The sequence below is a fragment of the Neolamprologus brichardi genome, chromosome 17 (genome assembly GCF_056152115.1).
Source record: "Neolamprologus brichardi isolate AB-2024 chromosome 17, ASM5615211v1, whole genome shotgun sequence".
Taxonomy (NCBI): Eukaryota; Metazoa; Chordata; class Actinopteri; order Cichliformes; family Cichlidae; genus Neolamprologus; species Neolamprologus brichardi.
In genome coordinates, this window is record NC_142120.1 from 20,970,045 (window position 1) to 20,989,598 (window position 19,554).

General features: G+C 40.4%; 1 protein-coding gene across 2 annotated transcripts in view; it reads left to right on the forward strand.

The window, feature by feature from the left end:
- The window catches only part of LOC102788275 (thyrotropin-releasing hormone-degrading ectoenzyme-like), a 267,187-nt gene that overhangs the window by 21,750 nt on the left and 225,883 nt on the right, over positions 1 to 19,554 (forward strand). For both annotated transcript variants that reach the window (XM_006781006.2, XM_087830568.1), the window contains exon 2: positions 1,927 to 2,171. In XM_006781006.2, the coding sequence (XP_006781069.2) occupies positions 1,927 to 2,171 (245 nt within the window). The remainder of the gene's footprint in view (positions 1 to 1,926; positions 2,172 to 19,554) is intronic.

Sequence of the window (19,554 nt, forward strand, 5' to 3'; positions counted from 1 at the left end):
TCAGCAAACCTGCTGCATAAACAAGTTGTTGCTATATGTACATGCGATCCTGGCAAATATATAATTCTCAATACAATCTGATTCTTGCAACAATTTGCTTAACTACACCCCTTGTTATTCTTCTTTTAAGTTGAACTCTTAAACATTATTAGAACACTTTAAACAACACCACTTGTAAAATAAAAGGGAACACTTTGGCTATAATGACAGGTTGGTTACCTTTAACTCAGTACCTTTCTCATACAAAATAAATTATTATTTTAATAGATCTCTCCAAACTTTACTAACATCCGTGAAGTTGTGGATATATCACAACCCAACCTGGCGCTGACTGAAGAGCCGTTATCTTTTCCTTGAAGACCGCCAGCGATTTTACAGTCCTTGCTGTGTGCAGCGGCAGAGATTTGCAGAGCTGTCGTTTATGATGGTCAATGTCGCCCTCTATTGGTGAAGTTGTGGTCGTTGCCGTCCAAAGCGCCAATAATGGTGTTTCCTCTTTTTAAGTTTCCAAGCCTCTTTTCCGCTGTGTTCTCGAACCACACACTCTGCGCTGTCAAGAACGTTTCTTCTTCTCTTATTCTGGAACATGCATTGCTTCTAACGTCGAACTTCCAGCCACGTTGGCGGTACGTTTTCACTGTAACTACAGGGGTCCAACAAAGAATGGCCACGAATCATACTGATGTCTTCGGAAATTTATTTCTCTCTCTTTCTCTCTTATTGTCTTCAGACACCGTGAAAACTGAAGAAACACAAAGTTTACAACATAAATGTTTGAACTTATCAGTCTCTCATATCAGTGTCCATAAACAGTCTTGTGCAAGCAGAACAGAAAAAATGCACAATAATGGATATAACAAAAATGTCCTCTCATTACCAGTGTAGAACACGTATGCAACATTATACAAACAATATACATTAAACCATACCGTGTGCGCCTCTTGGACCACATGCAGAATGACATTAACGCTGAGGCTGTAGATGCATCTGTAGCCATGTATCCATGCTAGCTCCACGATACCATGGTTGCGCTCTCAACCAAACTCTGGTCATGTGACAATTACAACTTTACCTCATACAAACTTTACAGCACTTTACATATTAAACAAACCCATATTTTGCAATCACATATTTTAGACATGTTTTTTAATTAATGTTAAACTTTTATCCTCTTATCTTATAAATAAATGAACTAAATTAAGCATGAATCTATCACAGAAACATGAAATAACCAACTTTATTTTAACTGTCTCAGGGACAGTTACAATATTGTTATTGGGACAATAGAATTCTTATATCAGGATATGAGATTTTGGTCATATCGCACAGCCCTAGGTCAGACATTTCCCACGCACTCACCTGTAGGATCACAAGAAGTCAGCTGCTGTTTGCTTTAACCCACCTCAGAAATCAACCACTGCTGTCATGTTTCGGGCGGGAAATGACATAAACATGAGCAGCAACAGGAAGTCAGCGGCTTTCAGAGGTGCTCTGGATGTGAGTGAGCGTGTGTCTGAGTTTGAGGAGTTTAGGATGCACGAGTACGCGTGTACACGTGCATCCTATTAAACAACCCCTGCAGAGTTTCTTTGCAGATTTGCTGTTAACATCGAGTGTCACTCATCAAAATGAATTTTAAATATCCTGAAGCTTTTAAATGTTTAAATCCTGTGCTGTTCGCATTCATGTTTCCTTGCTGAAAGGCTTCTCCTTAACTCAATTTGTTGATGGATTACTGCGTTTCTGTGTGATTTGCTATTATCGCTACCAAGATTTTATTTATTTAATGATAATAAAACACGAAATCTGATTATAGCATATCCAAACATATTTCACTCTTCTGGTCTGCACTTGTAGATGAGTCTTATTGTGGAGACACAGTTGGTGTGTGGATGACTTTATCCTATTTTCTCTTCCATCCATCAGGTGGACCGGGTGACAGTTACTGCTGAGGGCGGTGTTGGAGGTCGTCCTTCCAACAGGCCCGGGGGCGGAGTCATGCGTATCCACCGACACTTCCCCTTCCCAGCCAATCAGATGTACGTGGTGGCGCTGCACCGCGAGATGAAGCCGATGAGGGTTTACCGGCTAAACGTGAGCTTTGATGCTGCCATCGAGGACGAGCTGCTGGGCTTCTTCAGGAGCTCATACACAATGCAGAGAGAGAGACGGTACACACACACGGAAACACACACTTTTCCTATACCAGCAAGTGGTTCAGCTTGAAAAGGTCAAAGCTTCACATTCACGACATTGATTAACTCACACTCCACATGCCATACGCCTGTGTGTGCATGTCTTTGTGTGTGTTCCACTTGTCTCAAACGCACACACACTCACACACGGGCGTACATATAAAACTCCTTATGAATTTCCCATAAGCCTCTGCTGCAGTTTCCACATCAGATTTCTTCCCCATGGTGCAGATGGGAAACAGACTGTGTGCTGATACATTTATTATTTCATGCACGAATATGTGTGGCCTCTATCTGTGTGTGTGTGTGTGTGTGTGTGTGTGCACTGACACAGTGTTTTATCAACGTCTTTTCAACGTATTGTGAAAAACACAAACTTGTGGTTAATTGTTTGGAAAAATGTTGAGCTCAGCTGTGATTGGACAGAGTAAAGACATTACCACATAAGGACTCTGCCTGAGAAGAGCTTTAGTCAGTGATGAGACATAATTAACTCATTCCTCACTTTTATACTACTCAATTCTGATTGGCTCCATGAGCAAGAGGGCTGCCATATAGACCAGTGCAGCCTGAATACAATAAAACTGCGTGATAAAGAGAGTCATTATAGGAAATGATGAATTCTCTATTCTGTGTTATATATTTAGACTTGCTAATGGTAACATAATACACAGTGATCAACATTATTTTATGAAGAGGACATAAAGCAAATCTAGAATGATTGCCTTGTTCAAGGAGGAATATCTGACAAAGACGCTAACTGTGATGATTTTGGGGCACGCTGACCTGATTCTGAAGACCTGTCTCAGACATGTGGGTCTATTTTAATGAACTGCATTGGCTAAAATTAAGCTGCTTAGAGTGTCTGAATGGCTCAGAGTTCAATGCATGGATTTTCATGAGCTTAAATCACTTACAAAGACTCAGTGTAACAAGCATTTAGGCAGGGTCTTCAATCTGACCATTTAAGATGAGCGACGGTGGGAGCAGCGGGTCAGATAAGCCCATCGATGTTAACTTTGAAAATACACCAGCGATGAACTTGTGTGGTCTCAGGTTAGAGTTTTCTCTTCAGCCAATGTCTGAAGGGGGAGCGTCGGCTCTGCTCCACTGACAGAAGTCAGGGGTGACCCATTAAAGGCAGGACACCGCCTGCATATATCTGCATGGCTACAGATTCAAATCTAAGCATACACACAGACCTTTTGAATCCACGCTAGGGTTGGGCAATTGGATGAATATATTGACTACTGACGGTAGGCTGAGCCTGATCATTTTTACAAGGGCGATTTATTTATTTCTCATGAGTAAGATTGCTAATAACGATGGAGCTAATAGAAGCAGTCAAAAGTCCAAATAATAGTGCTGCTTTAACAACACCCTTTTTCATCTGCGAGCAAATGCACCCTCTTCAGAGTGCGCCCAAATGCTTGATGGAGCTGCAGAAGCTGCTGGTAGCCTAGCATACTCAGCTGGATGGTGGACATGTACATGCTCATGCAAGTTAGTCGTGTTTGAGTACTTGCTCGCACTATACATCTGCACAAGCGACAGACCGCTTTGGTTACATTCTTAGGTTTATCTCTTTCATCCCAAATTGGCGACTTTATATATATTTTTAGTGCTGTCAGCGTTAATGCGCCATCATCATGACTAACGTGATTTACAATTAACTCATCTGGAGTGCAGACCGAGTATAAATCCCTGAAATGTCTCTGTCAATGCTAGAGATGTGCAAAGCAGCTAATCAACGCTCGGTCTGTTTTCTTGTCAATGAAAAAACATTTTTAATAAATCATTCTTTTGTTGCTTTAATTATGAATACAACAAAATCATGATATTTTTGCTATAAAAACATGACCCATTAGTCCCATTTTCTAAAAGATTTTAAAGGTTTACACTTACCTGTAATTTTAATAGGCTACAGGCTGCAGCACCTTTATTATAAAGCTCAAACATGTGTTTCAACATCATACAGATTTTTCTGGGATCAAAAATTACTCAATAACGGCTCCTTTGAAGTTTGCTAACCTCCACTGTAGCTGGTCATGGAAAATGTCAGGAGTCGTATTCTCCATTTAAGCTTTTATGCAGATAATATCAGTGATTTCAGCTAATTAACTGTACTGTACCAGAACCTGCATTTATGTATTCAAGCTCTACAATATTTGAGACAGTTAGCTTATAGCTTTGCCTAATGATGCACATGCAGATATAGAAAATTTAATTCCATTTCAAGTTGCTGTGTTGTATTAAACAACACTAACCAGGTATTTACACCTGGTGATTTCTCCACTTGTCACAGAGGCTTGTGACTTCTGTTTGGATAAAAGTGTTTCCACTAATGAGCAATATGCTGCTGAGCATCCGTATAAAACTATCATTAGTAATCATGGTGATTTTTTTTTTATTGTATTTGCTTGTTTGGGACATAAAGGAAATGATGCAGCAAATGTAATAATATATTAATACAACCTTGTGCAATATTTAGAGAGCTGGATCCAGTCTATCATCTGAGCTGATCAGCTGACAAAATAACAGAAACACTCGTTATGAAGCAGCCAAAGAGGACACATGTGCTCTGAGCCAAAATTATACTGACTTAAGAAAGCTTAAAATAACTCCATCATTATTTAGAGGAACATGATCAATGAAAATAATTTTAAAAAGTGTTTTGTAAACAAAAAAATAAAAGATGAAATCTCAACATTTAGTTTGCCAAGGCTACATGTATGTCTTCTTTAAAGCTTTTAAGCTTTATTAGTGGAACAGCTCGATTATTGTTGACTTGAGATGAATATACATGAGTACTGAGTGTAAAGAGCGACAGAATCAGAGGTGGAGGACATGTTAGTGGCCTAAATCAAGCAAATCCTACATCTGGATTTGTTCATCCACTAGTACTTTTATTTTTCCTGCTGTGTGGTCAGATTTACAAAAAGGCAGCAGGTTAAAATGTTTGGTGGTGAGCAGAAAGCTGCCTGTCTGAAGAAACTGATTATTTTACATGGACGGCCTCATTGGACTGTGAGTGTTGCCTAAATAAGCCCGATGAGTTAAACCAGAGCATCTTCACAAATGAGACGCTAGATTCCAAAACTGTTTGAAGATGCCTGATTGCTCATTGAAAGTCAGTCCAAATTTGTGAAATGAGTTGTAATGACATGCATTACTGCACTCATTGAGGTGCTGTTATTTGATCCATCCAGGCAACTGTGAATGGCCGTCTGTTTTGCAGACAGGAAACTATCCCCTATTGTGACACAACACGAGCTGAGTCTAAGAGTAATGATTCTGACAGATCGATGAGCAGAGCAGGACAGCAGCTGCTGTTCGGTGCTTTGATCACACAAACACAAAGGTATTTTAAACCCATCCCTCTGACGTGGAATTCAAATTTTCATGACAGTTATGGATTCATGAATCTGTGCAAAGAGATGTATAACATTGATTTTCACATCCAGAAATCTAAATTCGTCTTCACTTCTATGGAAGGAGGACCAGTGGCTAAGGTTTCTGAGTCTTCACTGATATTTTGATTTCCTGCTCTGTCCTTGACCTCGATGGGAATAAGTTGGATAAGTGTTACAGTCCATTAACCATATGGACATTTATTGTAACATTAAAAACTAAAAGCTGGCTAATGTCACTTTAAGTGATGGTTATATAAATGACACAAATCCACAAACACACACATAGTTTTTATAATTTATTGCTTTTATACATTAGAAAATTGTGCTCATTTCCTAATTGAAGAGCTTTTAGGCATCAAAAACTGCAAAATAACAAAATATCAGTAGAATTTCAAACACACTCTTTACCGTCCATCAGTTGAAGCTTTGTTTTCTTCATTGACTTCCTCTGCCGTGTTTCGATAGAACAATGGTATAAAACTGCAGTTTTAATTGGTTTTTCATCAAGTTCACAATGAACTGATTAACATGCCAACTTTTTGACATCTGAAGTGACCAGAGGAGTCTCTGAGGGAACTTTTTAGTATTTTTAGCACACGCTGAGCCAAAATCCACCACCAGTCAGACTTGGTCTCAGTGTTTCCACCACCCGTGGTCCACTATTCGCTGGCAGCTGCTGTTTGGATCAATTCTGAATCAATACGGCAGCTGGCATACTAGCAGAGCTCGATCACAGCACAGCAACCTGTTAGTTAAAGCTTAATGCTCCAGCTGCCAGAAACCCGGTTACAGTCGACTTTGTGCACTAACCTGATTCCTTAAATGGCACACAAAAGAGAAAGTCTTTGTGAGAGCATGACAATACTAAAGGTAATGCAATAAATATAAAGGCAGACGTAGATTATTTGTGGGACTGAGACTCATGGTACTATGAGTGTGCATATGACTAACATCCTGTAAAGGTGCCAGTGTGAGCTCATTAAATATGTTAATCTGATGACTAACCAGCAAAGCAGTAAGACACATGGTAAAGAAACCACAGCTGGTTATTATTTAAAAACAGTAACTGTGTTCTGAGCAGAGCTTCAGAACGTCAGATAAACACAATACTGGTGTTCAGGGACGGTCCAAGTGATAGTCTGCTCAAAAGTGTGTGTTCATGTGTGCGTGCACAAAGCTCACTGTTATCTTAAGGATTAGCTTGATACAGCAATGCAGCTAATGCTAATACACACACACACACACACACAAACAGAAACACACACACAAACAGAAACACACACACACACACTTCACTATGAGATTTGCTTAATATCCAGAGTTACTATAAACCCCAGGCTTGGCTTAAACGCTTAAAATGCTGGGAGTGGGTGAATTAATTAGCGTGCACACACACACACACACACACACACACACACACACACACACACACACACACACACACACACACACACACAGTATCACTGTTCTAGCTTAGTACTGATCTTTATGCAAATGATGTAAAGATGAGTTTTGATGTTGCAGTTACTGTCGTCTCCCAGTGAAGGCATTTTTAATTCGGCCCGATTCCACCCATCTGCAGAGATGACCCGCCACCTGCTGCACACATGATGCGTGACGTCGCATCAGGATAAAAACTGACACATCAATACGCAGCTAATGTATAGGAAACTGGACCAGAGTGGTGCCACATTCACTGCACTAGTTTTCTTTCCCGGGGCATCTTTCATGGCTACCCTGACACAATTTATTCTTTAACATCGACTTTAAACACATTGCAAGAATCTTTTTTTTTTTTAGCTTTACTTTACACAAGCTCCGAAGTTAACATTTTGTGTAGTTCAGTGCTTTGTTACCTTTTTTGGTGCTTTCAAGTGGTTGCATCATCATTACCATATTCATCTATAGTGTTAAGTATTCTTAAAGGCTTTCCACAGTCATGTATTTTTCCTTATTTTGCCATATGCTGTGTCACATTGTTGAATATTCATATTAAATGTGGTTAAACTTTGAAACAATTAGTTCAACATGTAAAAGTAATCACTTTGTTCAAATGCCTCAGCCTTCAGACTGCTCTGAATACTTAAGTATATGCTACAGTACGCTCTCTCAGCACCATAACTTCTCATTCTGTGGTGTTTAATGCTGTTTTGACACATGTTGCCTGTGTCTCACACACGGGCACACAATGTACTGTAGCAGCAGTCCAACAGTTCCTATCCACTCATCATGGACATGAATGTCAGGGTAATTTGGGGCTTTTTAATAATTCTTTGAATTGTTCTTTTGCCTGGGTAGAAGAACTGTAAAGCATACATCTTTAATTACTTTAAAAAAAGAGAACTGGGTGCACAAGTTGTATAACACTGTATTACACAAAAGGTCAAGGTCAATGTCTCATATATTGTCAAATAGTTTATGGCAGTTCTGAACTTTAGTGGTTCCTGGGTTTTTCCTGAAAATCCAAATCAATATTCTCTCATCTAAGGTTAACAGTTTGGTCCTTCTTCCAGATGTTGGTAATCTAAATAACTTGTACTTATGCAATTCAAATAATTCTACATTTGTGTGTATGAATTTGTTTAGAAATGGTCCCAGGAGGCCTTCCCAACATGTGACAATCTACAATTCTCCTTATCAGATCTCCACAGAATTTCTTGGACTTCCTCATTGTTCTGAGTATTGATCAATCCGATGAGCACTGTCAGACAAATCCTTCTTAATGCTACAAAGAGATACTACCAGCTGTAGTCAATATTGATCAATAATGAGAAGTTAAAAGGCTTCGGCCTTGTCAAGTTAAAAAAAAGATGTAAGTCTTTATGTATATATTTGAGCCTGTATGCATACGTTTGACCCTGTGTGGAGTAGACATAATCAAAAATTAATTCAAACTTTTTCACCCAGTTCTTGTTTTTTAAAGTAATTCAAAATGTATGCTGTTCAATCATTCCACCCTGGAAAAGAAACTTTTCAAAGAAATCAGTGAAAGGGTAAAATCATCATGACATCCTCGTCCACGATGAGTGGATTGAAACTTCAGACCACTATTGTACATGTACCAGATGCAGCAATACTGGCTGCTGCTGAGAGATAATGGTCCCGATGATCCAAGTGACGTGTTTAAAAATCTGCAGTTTGTTTAATTTCAGTCAAAGTGTCATGAATTCTCTCACTGCTCGATTTACAGAAGAGACTGCATGTTGTGTTACATCATTTGAAAAAATAGTGATCATGCCACAGATGTTACATTATTGTTCTACATGTTTAGCTTTGCACACAGTGAAAACATTACAATAACACTGAACTCAGAAATGTAGTTCACTATGCTGCACTTTAACTTTGGTCTGGGTTCTGCTGACGTTCCATAGATCAATGCATAACGAACACTGACATTTTAAAATTTAACTAATACTACATTATGACCTAGCACCATCCAGGATGTGTGATGAAATGATGGTATATTATTTCTATATAAAGCACATTTCATCAGGAGGATCATTTTCCTGAAGAGGGTCCCCACTGGACTGAAAGTGTGCCAGATACTTGGTTTCTTCCTGAAACCCAGACTTCTAAAGGAAACCCAAAACCCCAGAGCTGAGCTTTTTTCTTCTTCTTCTCAGATCCTGTGAAGAACTTTTTCATTACACTGAAACTGTTTTTTCAGAGCTGCCTTTCTTTAACGAGGAGAGGAATTACAGTTAACGAGGAGTGGTAAGGCTGCTAACGAGGCAGAGCTGGTTGAGGAACAGAGATGTTGGAGCATTTACAGAAGAGACAAATGGTTAACGAAGGTTATGTGTGGGACTACATTTTAATAAAGGTTTGAAAGAAGTCGATTGGTTTAACACATCTACCTCATCTCGTATGTCTTCTCCATCAGCAGCTTCTCCCTGGCTCTGCTGTCTGATCGCTCCCTCCTTCATTCTGATAGAGTAATCCGGTGCTGAGATGAGATGTTTCAGATCAATACTGTGCTCACCCACTCTGCAGTGTGTGTGTCAGAGGGCAACCTATCTAACATGGCACTCAGCTGAAGCAAGTTAATAAATTCATTCGTTCTCTGAGCCTTTACAGACATTAAAAAAAATACACAGAGCAGGAGGCGGAGGAGGAGCTGCTGTGGAATCGAGGTCTTCACAAACACGCAGTATTGATTTTGACCTGAGAAAGACCTTTGACTCTCTTGACCTGTTAATTTTTAGCCATGCTAACACTGTGATCTTACAGATTTTCTGTCCACTTTGGTTCAGAGGGAAATATCTCAACAACAATTACACTGAGAGCAGTAAAGTTAGATGTTTCATAAAGGTTGTTGAGGTCACAGTTACTGGTAAACCTCTGGTCTCTCAAAGAGTAGCCCACAGAGGTTGAATTTTGTTTATGTCTGATGAATGCAATCATCAACCGAATATAGAATTAATGATTTGCACTAACTTTCCAAAGCAGGTTATCCAACAATCTTGTGTGCAGAGCTGTGAAAGCTTCTGTCAGAGTTAGCTGTTGTGTAGATACGTGCAAAGGGGAGAAATGTGACATGTGAAAGTTGGTGTTTTCCAGCCGCATAATGCTGCCTTTTTGTCTTTATGTGACTGAGGGCTTAAGTTGATTAAGGTTACTCGACCATCAACACCATTAAATGCACAGTATATGATATTTGCTATTCAAGACAAGCACTGTGATATAATTGGACTGTATGTTTAAAACATGCTGTCTCAGACTAATGTTAAGGCATTTGGTTTTTTGAATGTTTTAAGGACATAAAAGGTTTTGGGATACGGTCTAAATTATTTTGGCAATGAAGGACCTGACGACCACAGCGTTTTAGTGTTTCAGCATCTTTTTTATTTTTCAGTTTTTAAAGGAGCAGCTTTCCCGCTCCCCTGTTTCTGTAGGACTCATCACTCTTGCCTCCGGTCCCGGCAACATCCTTAACAGGGGAGACCCAATTAGATGATGAGGTCAGATGTGTGAGTCAGCCTCCCCTGGCACCACACCCTGAACCCACTGCTCCACCCCTCCGCTGCAGCTGAGCCACAAACCACACCCTTCAAAAATGACACTTCTATTTTCAGTCTAACAACTAATGGTTTAGAGAATCTGGATGTTCCAGGTGTGGAAAAAGAAAATGGCTTAAGACTTTTTCAATGAAGGTAGAGATGAGTGTACTCAGCTGTTACCCCACCATCCCCCAACCAGCAACAGAGCTAGGGTTAAAGGTTGGGATTGGGTTAGGTTAATATCTACTCCTTTTTTTAAAAAGGTTTTGTGTAACTAGAGAACCTAAATGCAGACAGTGTGGAGTTCTCCCTGTGCCTGTTTATGACAGATTCTTTCCGGATTCTCTGTGTACTCTGGGTTCCTTAGAAAGTCTAAATACATATGGGTAAGATGTGAAAGTGTGAATGATTATCTCTCTTTATGTGGCCTGTGAATGACTGGAAAACTCTTCAGGATATATTCTGTCTTCCCCGATGACAACTCCAGTTTGGAATATCAATGTAACAAAAATAAATATGTAACTGATTTTTGGGAAAGCAGTGTCACGTGTACTGAAAAACCCAGTTTATTTAGGGAAAGATGTTCACATTTTCAGAGCTCAAGGCAGCTCTCTTTGTTGTTACTATGTGACCTGCAAGTGAGAACAGTCTCTCACAAGAGAGGGAAGTGGCAGGACTAATCAAATACTTGCGGGCCAGGACAGACGGCTGTGGGTGGGTCCCTGCTCGGCTGGACCACCACTGCAGTGGGCGGTCTTTCTCGCTGATGGTGGATTTTGCGCTGTACAAACTCAGGGCCCTGTTACACAGGGCTTCCTCATCTGAATCAGAGTCTGAAGACAATGAAGAGAGGAGGAGGCTCTTTGTCTGTGGTGGCATCTTTACACTGTTCCTGCAACAGTCCAGAGCAATCCATTTTCCGAGAGAATTTGTAACTTTGTCCGATGTTGACTTACTGATTTTGGTCCTGAAGCCAGTCATTTCAATAAGTTTGGGCTGCCAACGCCTTTTGTTGGTACTCGTGCTACGAGCGCTAACAGCTCCCACAGGTTCTGTGCTTGCTGCAACATGTTGCTGCATTTAGATGGTACTGCAAGGTTGAAGTGCTTTGGTGGCATGCAAACTCCTCTTTGCACAGTTTGCACAAAACACTGCTTCTGCACTGAAGAAACTGAGCACTCACCTTCAACATATAGGAACAGAGGGGGCTGATACCCCAAATATGATTCAAAAGGTGGATGTGTTGGATGATACTGCACATAGGGTTGGCTCATTCTCTCGGTATGCTCATTAGTCTGAAGATGAAACCCAGAGGAGAGACTAACCTGGGCTCCAAGCAAAGAACAGAACTCCTTCCACATGCTGGAAGTGACTTGAGGACCCCGATCAGAAACGATATCCATGGGGATTCCATGAAGCCAAAACACGTGATCTGTGGTGAGTTGGGCTCTCTCGACGACAGACGGAAGCTTTAAATCATAAGTACCTATTTCTTATGGCACCCAAGATAAAAACTTATAAAATTCTTGGGAAGGAAGGATGAAAAATTCCTGTCTGAAGTTTACAAAAATATCAAAATTGCTCTTTTTGAGTAGAAGTGAGCAAACATTAACATGGGGTCAACGTCTTCATGTTATCTTTTGTAAAATTGCTTCTGCCTTCACATGCTTGCACGGAGCTTTATCTGGACTGATGCATTTTTGCACGAGTTACTTTTTAAGCCTCTGCAACGAAGGTCAAGCTCACTGACCATCCTGCATCTAATTCTTATATGAAAGCAATATATCAGCAATGCCTTGAGGGATATTTGCTGATATATAATTTGGCATAAACATTCACTTAAATTCGACAATGAACTGATTAGCATTTTGTAGCAAAAGGTCAAGGTCCCTGTGAGCTTGCAAAAGATGTTTTTGGCAATAACTCAAGATTTCACATTCACATTGTGATTAAGTTTTACTGAAATAGTATAAAATGAGGGAGTAGTGACATTTATATATCAAAGGTCAAATCTGGTTAGACACCTGTGTAATTTACAGCCTGACTCGGTGGCAGAGATGCCTTCCACGGCCAAGATTTTTGTTATGTTGAGTTTTGGATTCCTGTTTTATCTGGTTGTGGTCCCATTTCTACTTTTGCTTCCTGTTCTTTTCCTTCCTCTCTCATTATCTGACACACTTTACTGGCTTCACCTGCTGTTGTCTTTTTCACCTGTGCTTTGCTCCCTCCTATGTCTCATTGGCTCACAGTGTGTATATATAATTCCTGTCTCCTGTCAGATTCTAATGCTCGTTTTCCTGATATGTGTAACCATTATAGATTCTTCTGTGGTGTAGACTTTTTTTTTTCCCACGTAAAGACTTGGAAGCTTTCTGTCACATCATCCTGTTTGCCTGTTTCCATGATCCTTGTTCCCAGTGTATAAGGATAAGAACAAGGACTATTTCTGTGTTCAAATGCATTATTCTATTCTTTCATGAGTAATTATTCCTTTTGGTGAACAGTTGCTTGAAGTTTGTAACCTGCCTACAAGTACAATTGGGGTCCTAGACTTAACTACAACAATTATTTGAGCTTTTGACTGCTTGGTTATTCTACTTTATTCATAGTCAGAAACTCTGGATACAAGTGGCAGAAATTAGCTTGCTTAAAAAAGGTTTTGAGCTCAACCTTACAGTGATCAGCTTAGCTGCTACTCCTCTCCATCAAAGGAGTAAGTTTGGACATCAGATTAGGATGCCTTTTGGGCACCTTGTATGGAAGGTTTATCCGACTTGTCTATATAGGAGCAGCTGCAGACTCACAACACACTGGAGCTTATTCCTCTTGGAATGGCTTGAGAAGACCTCAGTATTCCCTAGGAGACCCCAGTCTCATAGCAAAATGTGAAATATTCATGACAAAGCTCATGTACAAAAAGATAGAATATGAAAAAAAAAATGTGTCAAGTCTGGCAGTCAAACCATGGTCTCTAGTGTGAGTGGTAAAATCATTCATGATGCCACCCACTCCTCTGCTTCCAAATGCAGACTTCTGGCCCTCTAAAAGTGGAAAATATTCACTTTGTGTACATGGACATGATTCAGTAGACGTGAAAATGGTCTGATGGAAAAATTGTGTTCATGCAAATGGTGGAAGGGGGAAATTCCAGGAACACATTAAATAGATTAAATGTCCTCACTATTTCATAAACCGCAATAAGACTGTTGCCCTGGAAGAAGAAGTGGCCAGGGACAGGGAGGTCTGTCCACATTCCTGCATCATGCATCGATTTGTAGCTAATAGTTGGTTGCTATAGAACATTTCAGACGCTCTCACTGGTTGTAATTACAATCACACAGATCAAAGTTGAGGAAAGGTTAACTCAAGGTGCGCTCACTTCACTTTGACTTTCTCTGATCTCATGTAGATTCAAGAATGAAGTCCTTCATCTCAAAGTCAACCCAGAAAATTTGCCAAGTAACAGGTTCTTCATCATTAAACACACGCAGACTTGTGCAAGTCATACTACATCCAATCATATCAAATTGTTCTGTCAACCATATTTAAAAATGTAGTACACCAGGCAAAAACAGTTTGTACATTTGTAATGAGCTTGAAAATCAATATTTTGTACAACCACTGATATTATTCAGCACAGTCTGAACTTGCTGAGGTGGCTTTCTTTAAACAGTCTTCAGAAATAGTTTGCTGGGCTTCTTGAAGCACATTCAAAGCTCTTCTTTGGATATCCCTGCCTTTTGTTCTCTTTGCTGTGTCTGTTTCTTTGTCTGCTTCAACAACAACAACAACAACAATAATAATAATAATAATAATAATAATAATAATAATAATAATAATAATAATAATAACTGTAATAATGCCCCTTTTTTGTCAGGTTTAACATGGTCTATTCAGCTCCTGCCCAAACTTGAAAATGCTCTGGACGCAGGACACTCCCTTGTTCTTTATTTCTTTATTTCTTTATGAGAGCTGATCATCACCTTCTCTCCTTTGAGGATTGTGTGACACTCTTGAGGCAGGTAATTACACACAGCTGATCACACAGCTGATCACACTTTACCTAACAAGCATCATTATCTTCCTCCATCCACAGCTGCAGAGCTGGTTTTCTTGAGGTGAGCAAACTAATGTTCCATTCTGTTGTTTGAGTTGGGCTCTGGGGAGGCCAGTCCATGACTGTTAGTATTCCTTTGTGCTGTGTTTACTGTGTTTTGAAGTCATTACCAATGACATACTTTCCAGATGGTGTGGATCAAAATCTGATGGTACTTTTGTGTGCTCATAATTGCATCAGTTTTAACAAGATCTCACACACCACTGACTTAAATGTGGCCCCAAACCATAGCAGAACCTCTTTGACATTTTTCATATTTTCAACTAAAGAAATGGAAACAAACTGTGTTTTGTGACAGGTTTGTTATAACAAAGATAAAGCTACAATTTAAATTTTGTTCTTTGGTAGATTGTCGACGTGTGGGCAGTGTGTTGTGTTAAGTCCATGTCCAAAGAAAAACTTTTAAGACCTTCAGAAAGCCTGGGGATCTGTTGCACAGTTGCACAGTGTTGTGAACATTTTTTCACCTTCACACCAGCTCCTCCTTCTGTGCCTCACAATCAGTTTTCCTGTGTGGCACTGACACAGTGGCTGTTCTGTTCAGTGCTGGAGCTTACGCCAACTTAGTGAAGCCATTTAGGAGCACACCTGCAAGTGGAAGGTCATGGGAGCTCCCAGAGTAGATCCAGACCACCAGATATATGATAGCATGTGGAAATAATGTTCCTCTGACTTTAGGGTTCCTGACTGAAATCGGATTGTGATCTGTCGTTACTGCACAGCCGCATGCCTCGTAACACAACCAATCAGATTCCTGCATTGGAGAACTCACCGAGAACTCAAAATCATCTTTTGCTGAGAGAAGGATGTACTTTGGTTTTATACTCTTGCTGAATTTCTCCATGACTTTATAAAATGCTTTCATGTACCTCCAGTGGCTCACAGCCCGAGTACGACTGAGAGGAGCAGGAAGCCAGATGATGATATCCTTATTAGCATCCTTTTAATTATCATTTTTATCTTAATCTCCTTTTTTCTTGTACATCCTTGCCTACTACTTTCTTGTTACCTAAATACACTTGGAGACACTGAAATCTGACAAACTAAGCCCCGCCTCCACCCAGCCACACTGTCTCACCCATCAGTCGCATATTTTACACCGAACATGATGAATCAGCCTCTTCAGCAGCTTCCTGTGTAAAAGTATAGCAGCAACAATACACACACACACACACACATACACAGCAGTCCTTTCAATATGAAGGAGGGAATTTGCAATTTGAGACATTGGTTAAAGAGATCACTGTGTCCAGTTTGGTGTGTGTGGGTGTGTGTGTTTGTGTGTGATGGAGAGTGTGAGGGATGGATATAGAAATGAAACACACTCACTGTGAAAAGCACCTGACTCAACAGTTTCCCCTTCACTCACATCTGTGAATCTAAATGAGGTGTGTGTTTCTGTCTCTCCTCTATGTGTGTGCGTATGTTCGATGTGTCATTCACACACCTGCTCTCTTCTTCGGTGGTGTCACCAGACAATATAATGGCAAACATTACAGCAGAAAATTGCGTCATTTCCATCTCTGGTGCGTTTCTGGAGGCGACGCATTGTCACATGCATTAATGCATGAGTGTGTGTTTGTGTGTGTGTTTGTTTATCTGTCGTCGTTGTCCAGGGCAACGGTATAGGCCTGCTTGTCAATCAGGATTACTGTTACAACAAGCGTTACTTTGGCAACAGTGACTGTTGGCAACCTGCTGGGTGTCACGTTAGTGTTGTGTGTGTGTGTTAATATTGGTGCTTCATTGAGTTTTAAAGCAGGAGTTTGTGTGTGTGTGTGTGTGTGTGTGCACGTTACAGACTCATCCTCCTCTCTAATAGATACTCTCTTTATCTCGTCCCTCTCAGGCTTTCTCCATTATTCTCTTTCTCTCTTTCTTCCAGTCGGCCTCGCTCACCCTCTGTTTATTATTCCCGGTTTCTCTCTCTCTGTCTCCCTTTCGTCACCTCCTCCCTCCCTTCGTCCACTCCCCTCGGTCATCATGTCTCCATAGCTTGTGTCAGGTTCTTTTCTTCAATTTTCTTCCCTTCCTTTCTCCTCATCTCCTGTTTCCACTTTTCTTTTCCACTTCTTCTGCTTACCGTCTTTTCCTTCTTCTCCTCTCCCAGCCCTAATACTCCAAGTTTCTACTTCTCATCGTCTGCCCCTCTTGTTTTCTTTCAATCAGCATCCAAACTGCTTTGTTACAGCTGTTTCTCATCTTGGTTCTACCTCTGTTGTCTCCTGTATGCCTTTTGCTTTCTGCATTTTCTTCCTTCCTTCCTTACACTCTGCTCCAGCCCTCATCTTTGTCCCCTCTCCTCCTCCCATTTTTTTTGGTAGTAACAATTTTGTTTTATCATCTTCCTTTTGGATTTTTTTGTGTCCTCTCTCCTTCTTATTACGCCACCTGAATTGCAACAGACACCCCGTCCTCTCCTCCTCCTGTTTCCCTCCTTTTCATCTCTCACAAACTCCAGGAGCAAAATACAGCATTGTGATAACAAAGTTTTCACAGGGATTATTTCCTCAGGTTTTAGCTTATTCCTGTGTCTGTCAGGTGACTGACAGACAAACGTAACGAAGCTGAGATATGGAAACATTCAGCTCGGCTAAAAGAAATCGAGAGGAAACAGAAAGTTTGCCCGTGTTTATTGTGGATTATCTCGCCGTGGATGCCGTTTCAAAAACTTGAAAAAAGCCGAAGTAAAAATGGCTCCCCGTGAAAACTTCTCGCTGCAGGCGGCCGACCTGTCGGCTCTGACTTCAGAGGATTATCCTTTAACCCCCTGAACCCTGATTCCACCTTAAATTTCTCCTGTGATAGGTTTGAAAGGTTCAAAGACTAAAAAAAAATCCAGCTTCATATGACACCATCACATATTCTGTATGGATTTATTCCAAGGCATGAGTTGGGTGTGTTGAAGCTTTGAAATCAGAGCCAGGGAGGAGATAAGTTCAGGGCAAATTCGAATATGATGAATTAAATTAAGGGTCTCTTCACGGGTAATTTAAACCCACTGCAATTCTGCTTAACCAACCACGCTTAATGACATAATTTTATTTTTGGAGGCAAATGGAGCAAATTGGGGTTAAAAGGGAAAGCTATGATTTGTATCGTTAAATGCTAAAGATTTGGCAGCTGGTAGAGATTATTTTGTGTCTTTGTGTTTAGGCACTTTTACACATCACAGAAAGATTATTTTCAATTGCACTTATTTATATTCGGTGGCTGGGAGGCCATGAGCACACAGGAAAGCAGGAGGCAGGGAGAGCAGCATCAGCAGCAAGAGGAGGGATCAGTGAGAACAGATGGAAGTGAAGCTGGGGTTGAGGTGGGTTTCAAAGCAGCTTGCCGAGCAGCTTGAGGGAGTGGAAACGCAAAAAGGTACCTGCTGAGCCAGTGGTCATGGGCTGGCGCTGACATCAGCTCATTGGCTGGAATTTCTTCTAAGATGAACTTTGTGGCCTGCCTGAACTGATGCTGTTGAAGTGTCAGTCAGCTGCTGCAGAAAAAAAGACAACTAGTGTCATCATTATCACGTGAGTGAGCCTCTTACATTTACATCTGTGTATGTGCTTGCACAAATACACATTTATGTATGTTTTGCTCTCTCCAGGCATTTTATTCAGCAGTTCCAATCGATAGCGCTGTAGATTGCAGAGGATCCCGCCTCGCAGTTAGACAAAGTAACCTAGCAGTAAGTTAGCCGGTAGTGGTACAGGTCGTCTACTAATCGAAAGGTCAGTGCTAGCCCTCTCTAAATAAAAGCAGGTGAAGTAAAGATAACTTGTAATTGGTGGCTAATTGGTTTTTCTCCCTAGTCCTGCATAATTCTAGCTGCAAAGTTTGGAAGAATAACTGCACTTCGCTTCTCCTCTGTGGGAATATTAACGAGGATGAGTCGGCAAAAGGAAATCTTAAATAGTTAATAGCCCCAAATCACTTTATTTATGCCTTTCGTCGTACTTATTGTTTAACCTAAAAAACAGGAATGTCAGGCTCAGTTTTTACTTCTTTGATGGTGAGATTAAAGTATTTGTTTAATATTCTGTAAACTCCTGACAGGCAAATAATCCACCAGTACAAACGCTTTCAGACACAACCTGAGCATTTGAGCCTAAACTGCAGTTTCAGCGACTGAATGCAGTGAAATGAATGAATTATCTGCACATCCTGTGTAGTGATGACGTACAGCCCTTCAATATTACGTCTCCAGGTCCAAGCCTCTGCTGCGTTGGCTGAAACTCTCATCCTTTCAATGTGCTGCAGTGCTGTGTGCCTTGTTTCTTGAAAAGAGATGAATCCTAAAAGCTATTTGGTTGTCATTCTGCCTGTTTTTTTTTTTATATACAGAACAATTCAAGCATAGTGCACCTTTAGGCGAGTTTTTAACCCCTTAGTCTAACATATTTGATACGTACAGCTTTTCATCATCAGAAAAACCAAAATAAGTTGCACACGACATCTTAAAACATTTTTTTAAATGCCCGATTTATCAAATGCGATACAAATTAAAAACCATTTATGGAATTAACATGTGCTTAATTGTTTAAACACATTTGTCAGTTTGTTCAGTAAACGTATGTTTCAGACTCTAAAAGGTTTTAAAAGCACGTGTGGCCCTCAGGCTCACCGACAGTTTAACGCCTTTCAGAGTAACTAAAGTTTTAATATGAACATCAAATTCACATTATTATAGCAAATACTTCAGAGAAAGCAGCAACACGTGAATTACTAATACTCATGTCTGGATGGTGTCAGCTCAGAGGCTCTCTGGGTTGAAATTTTGTTGCTTTTGGTGCTTTATTTTATGGCATCTGACAGCACATCGGGCACTTCTTAGG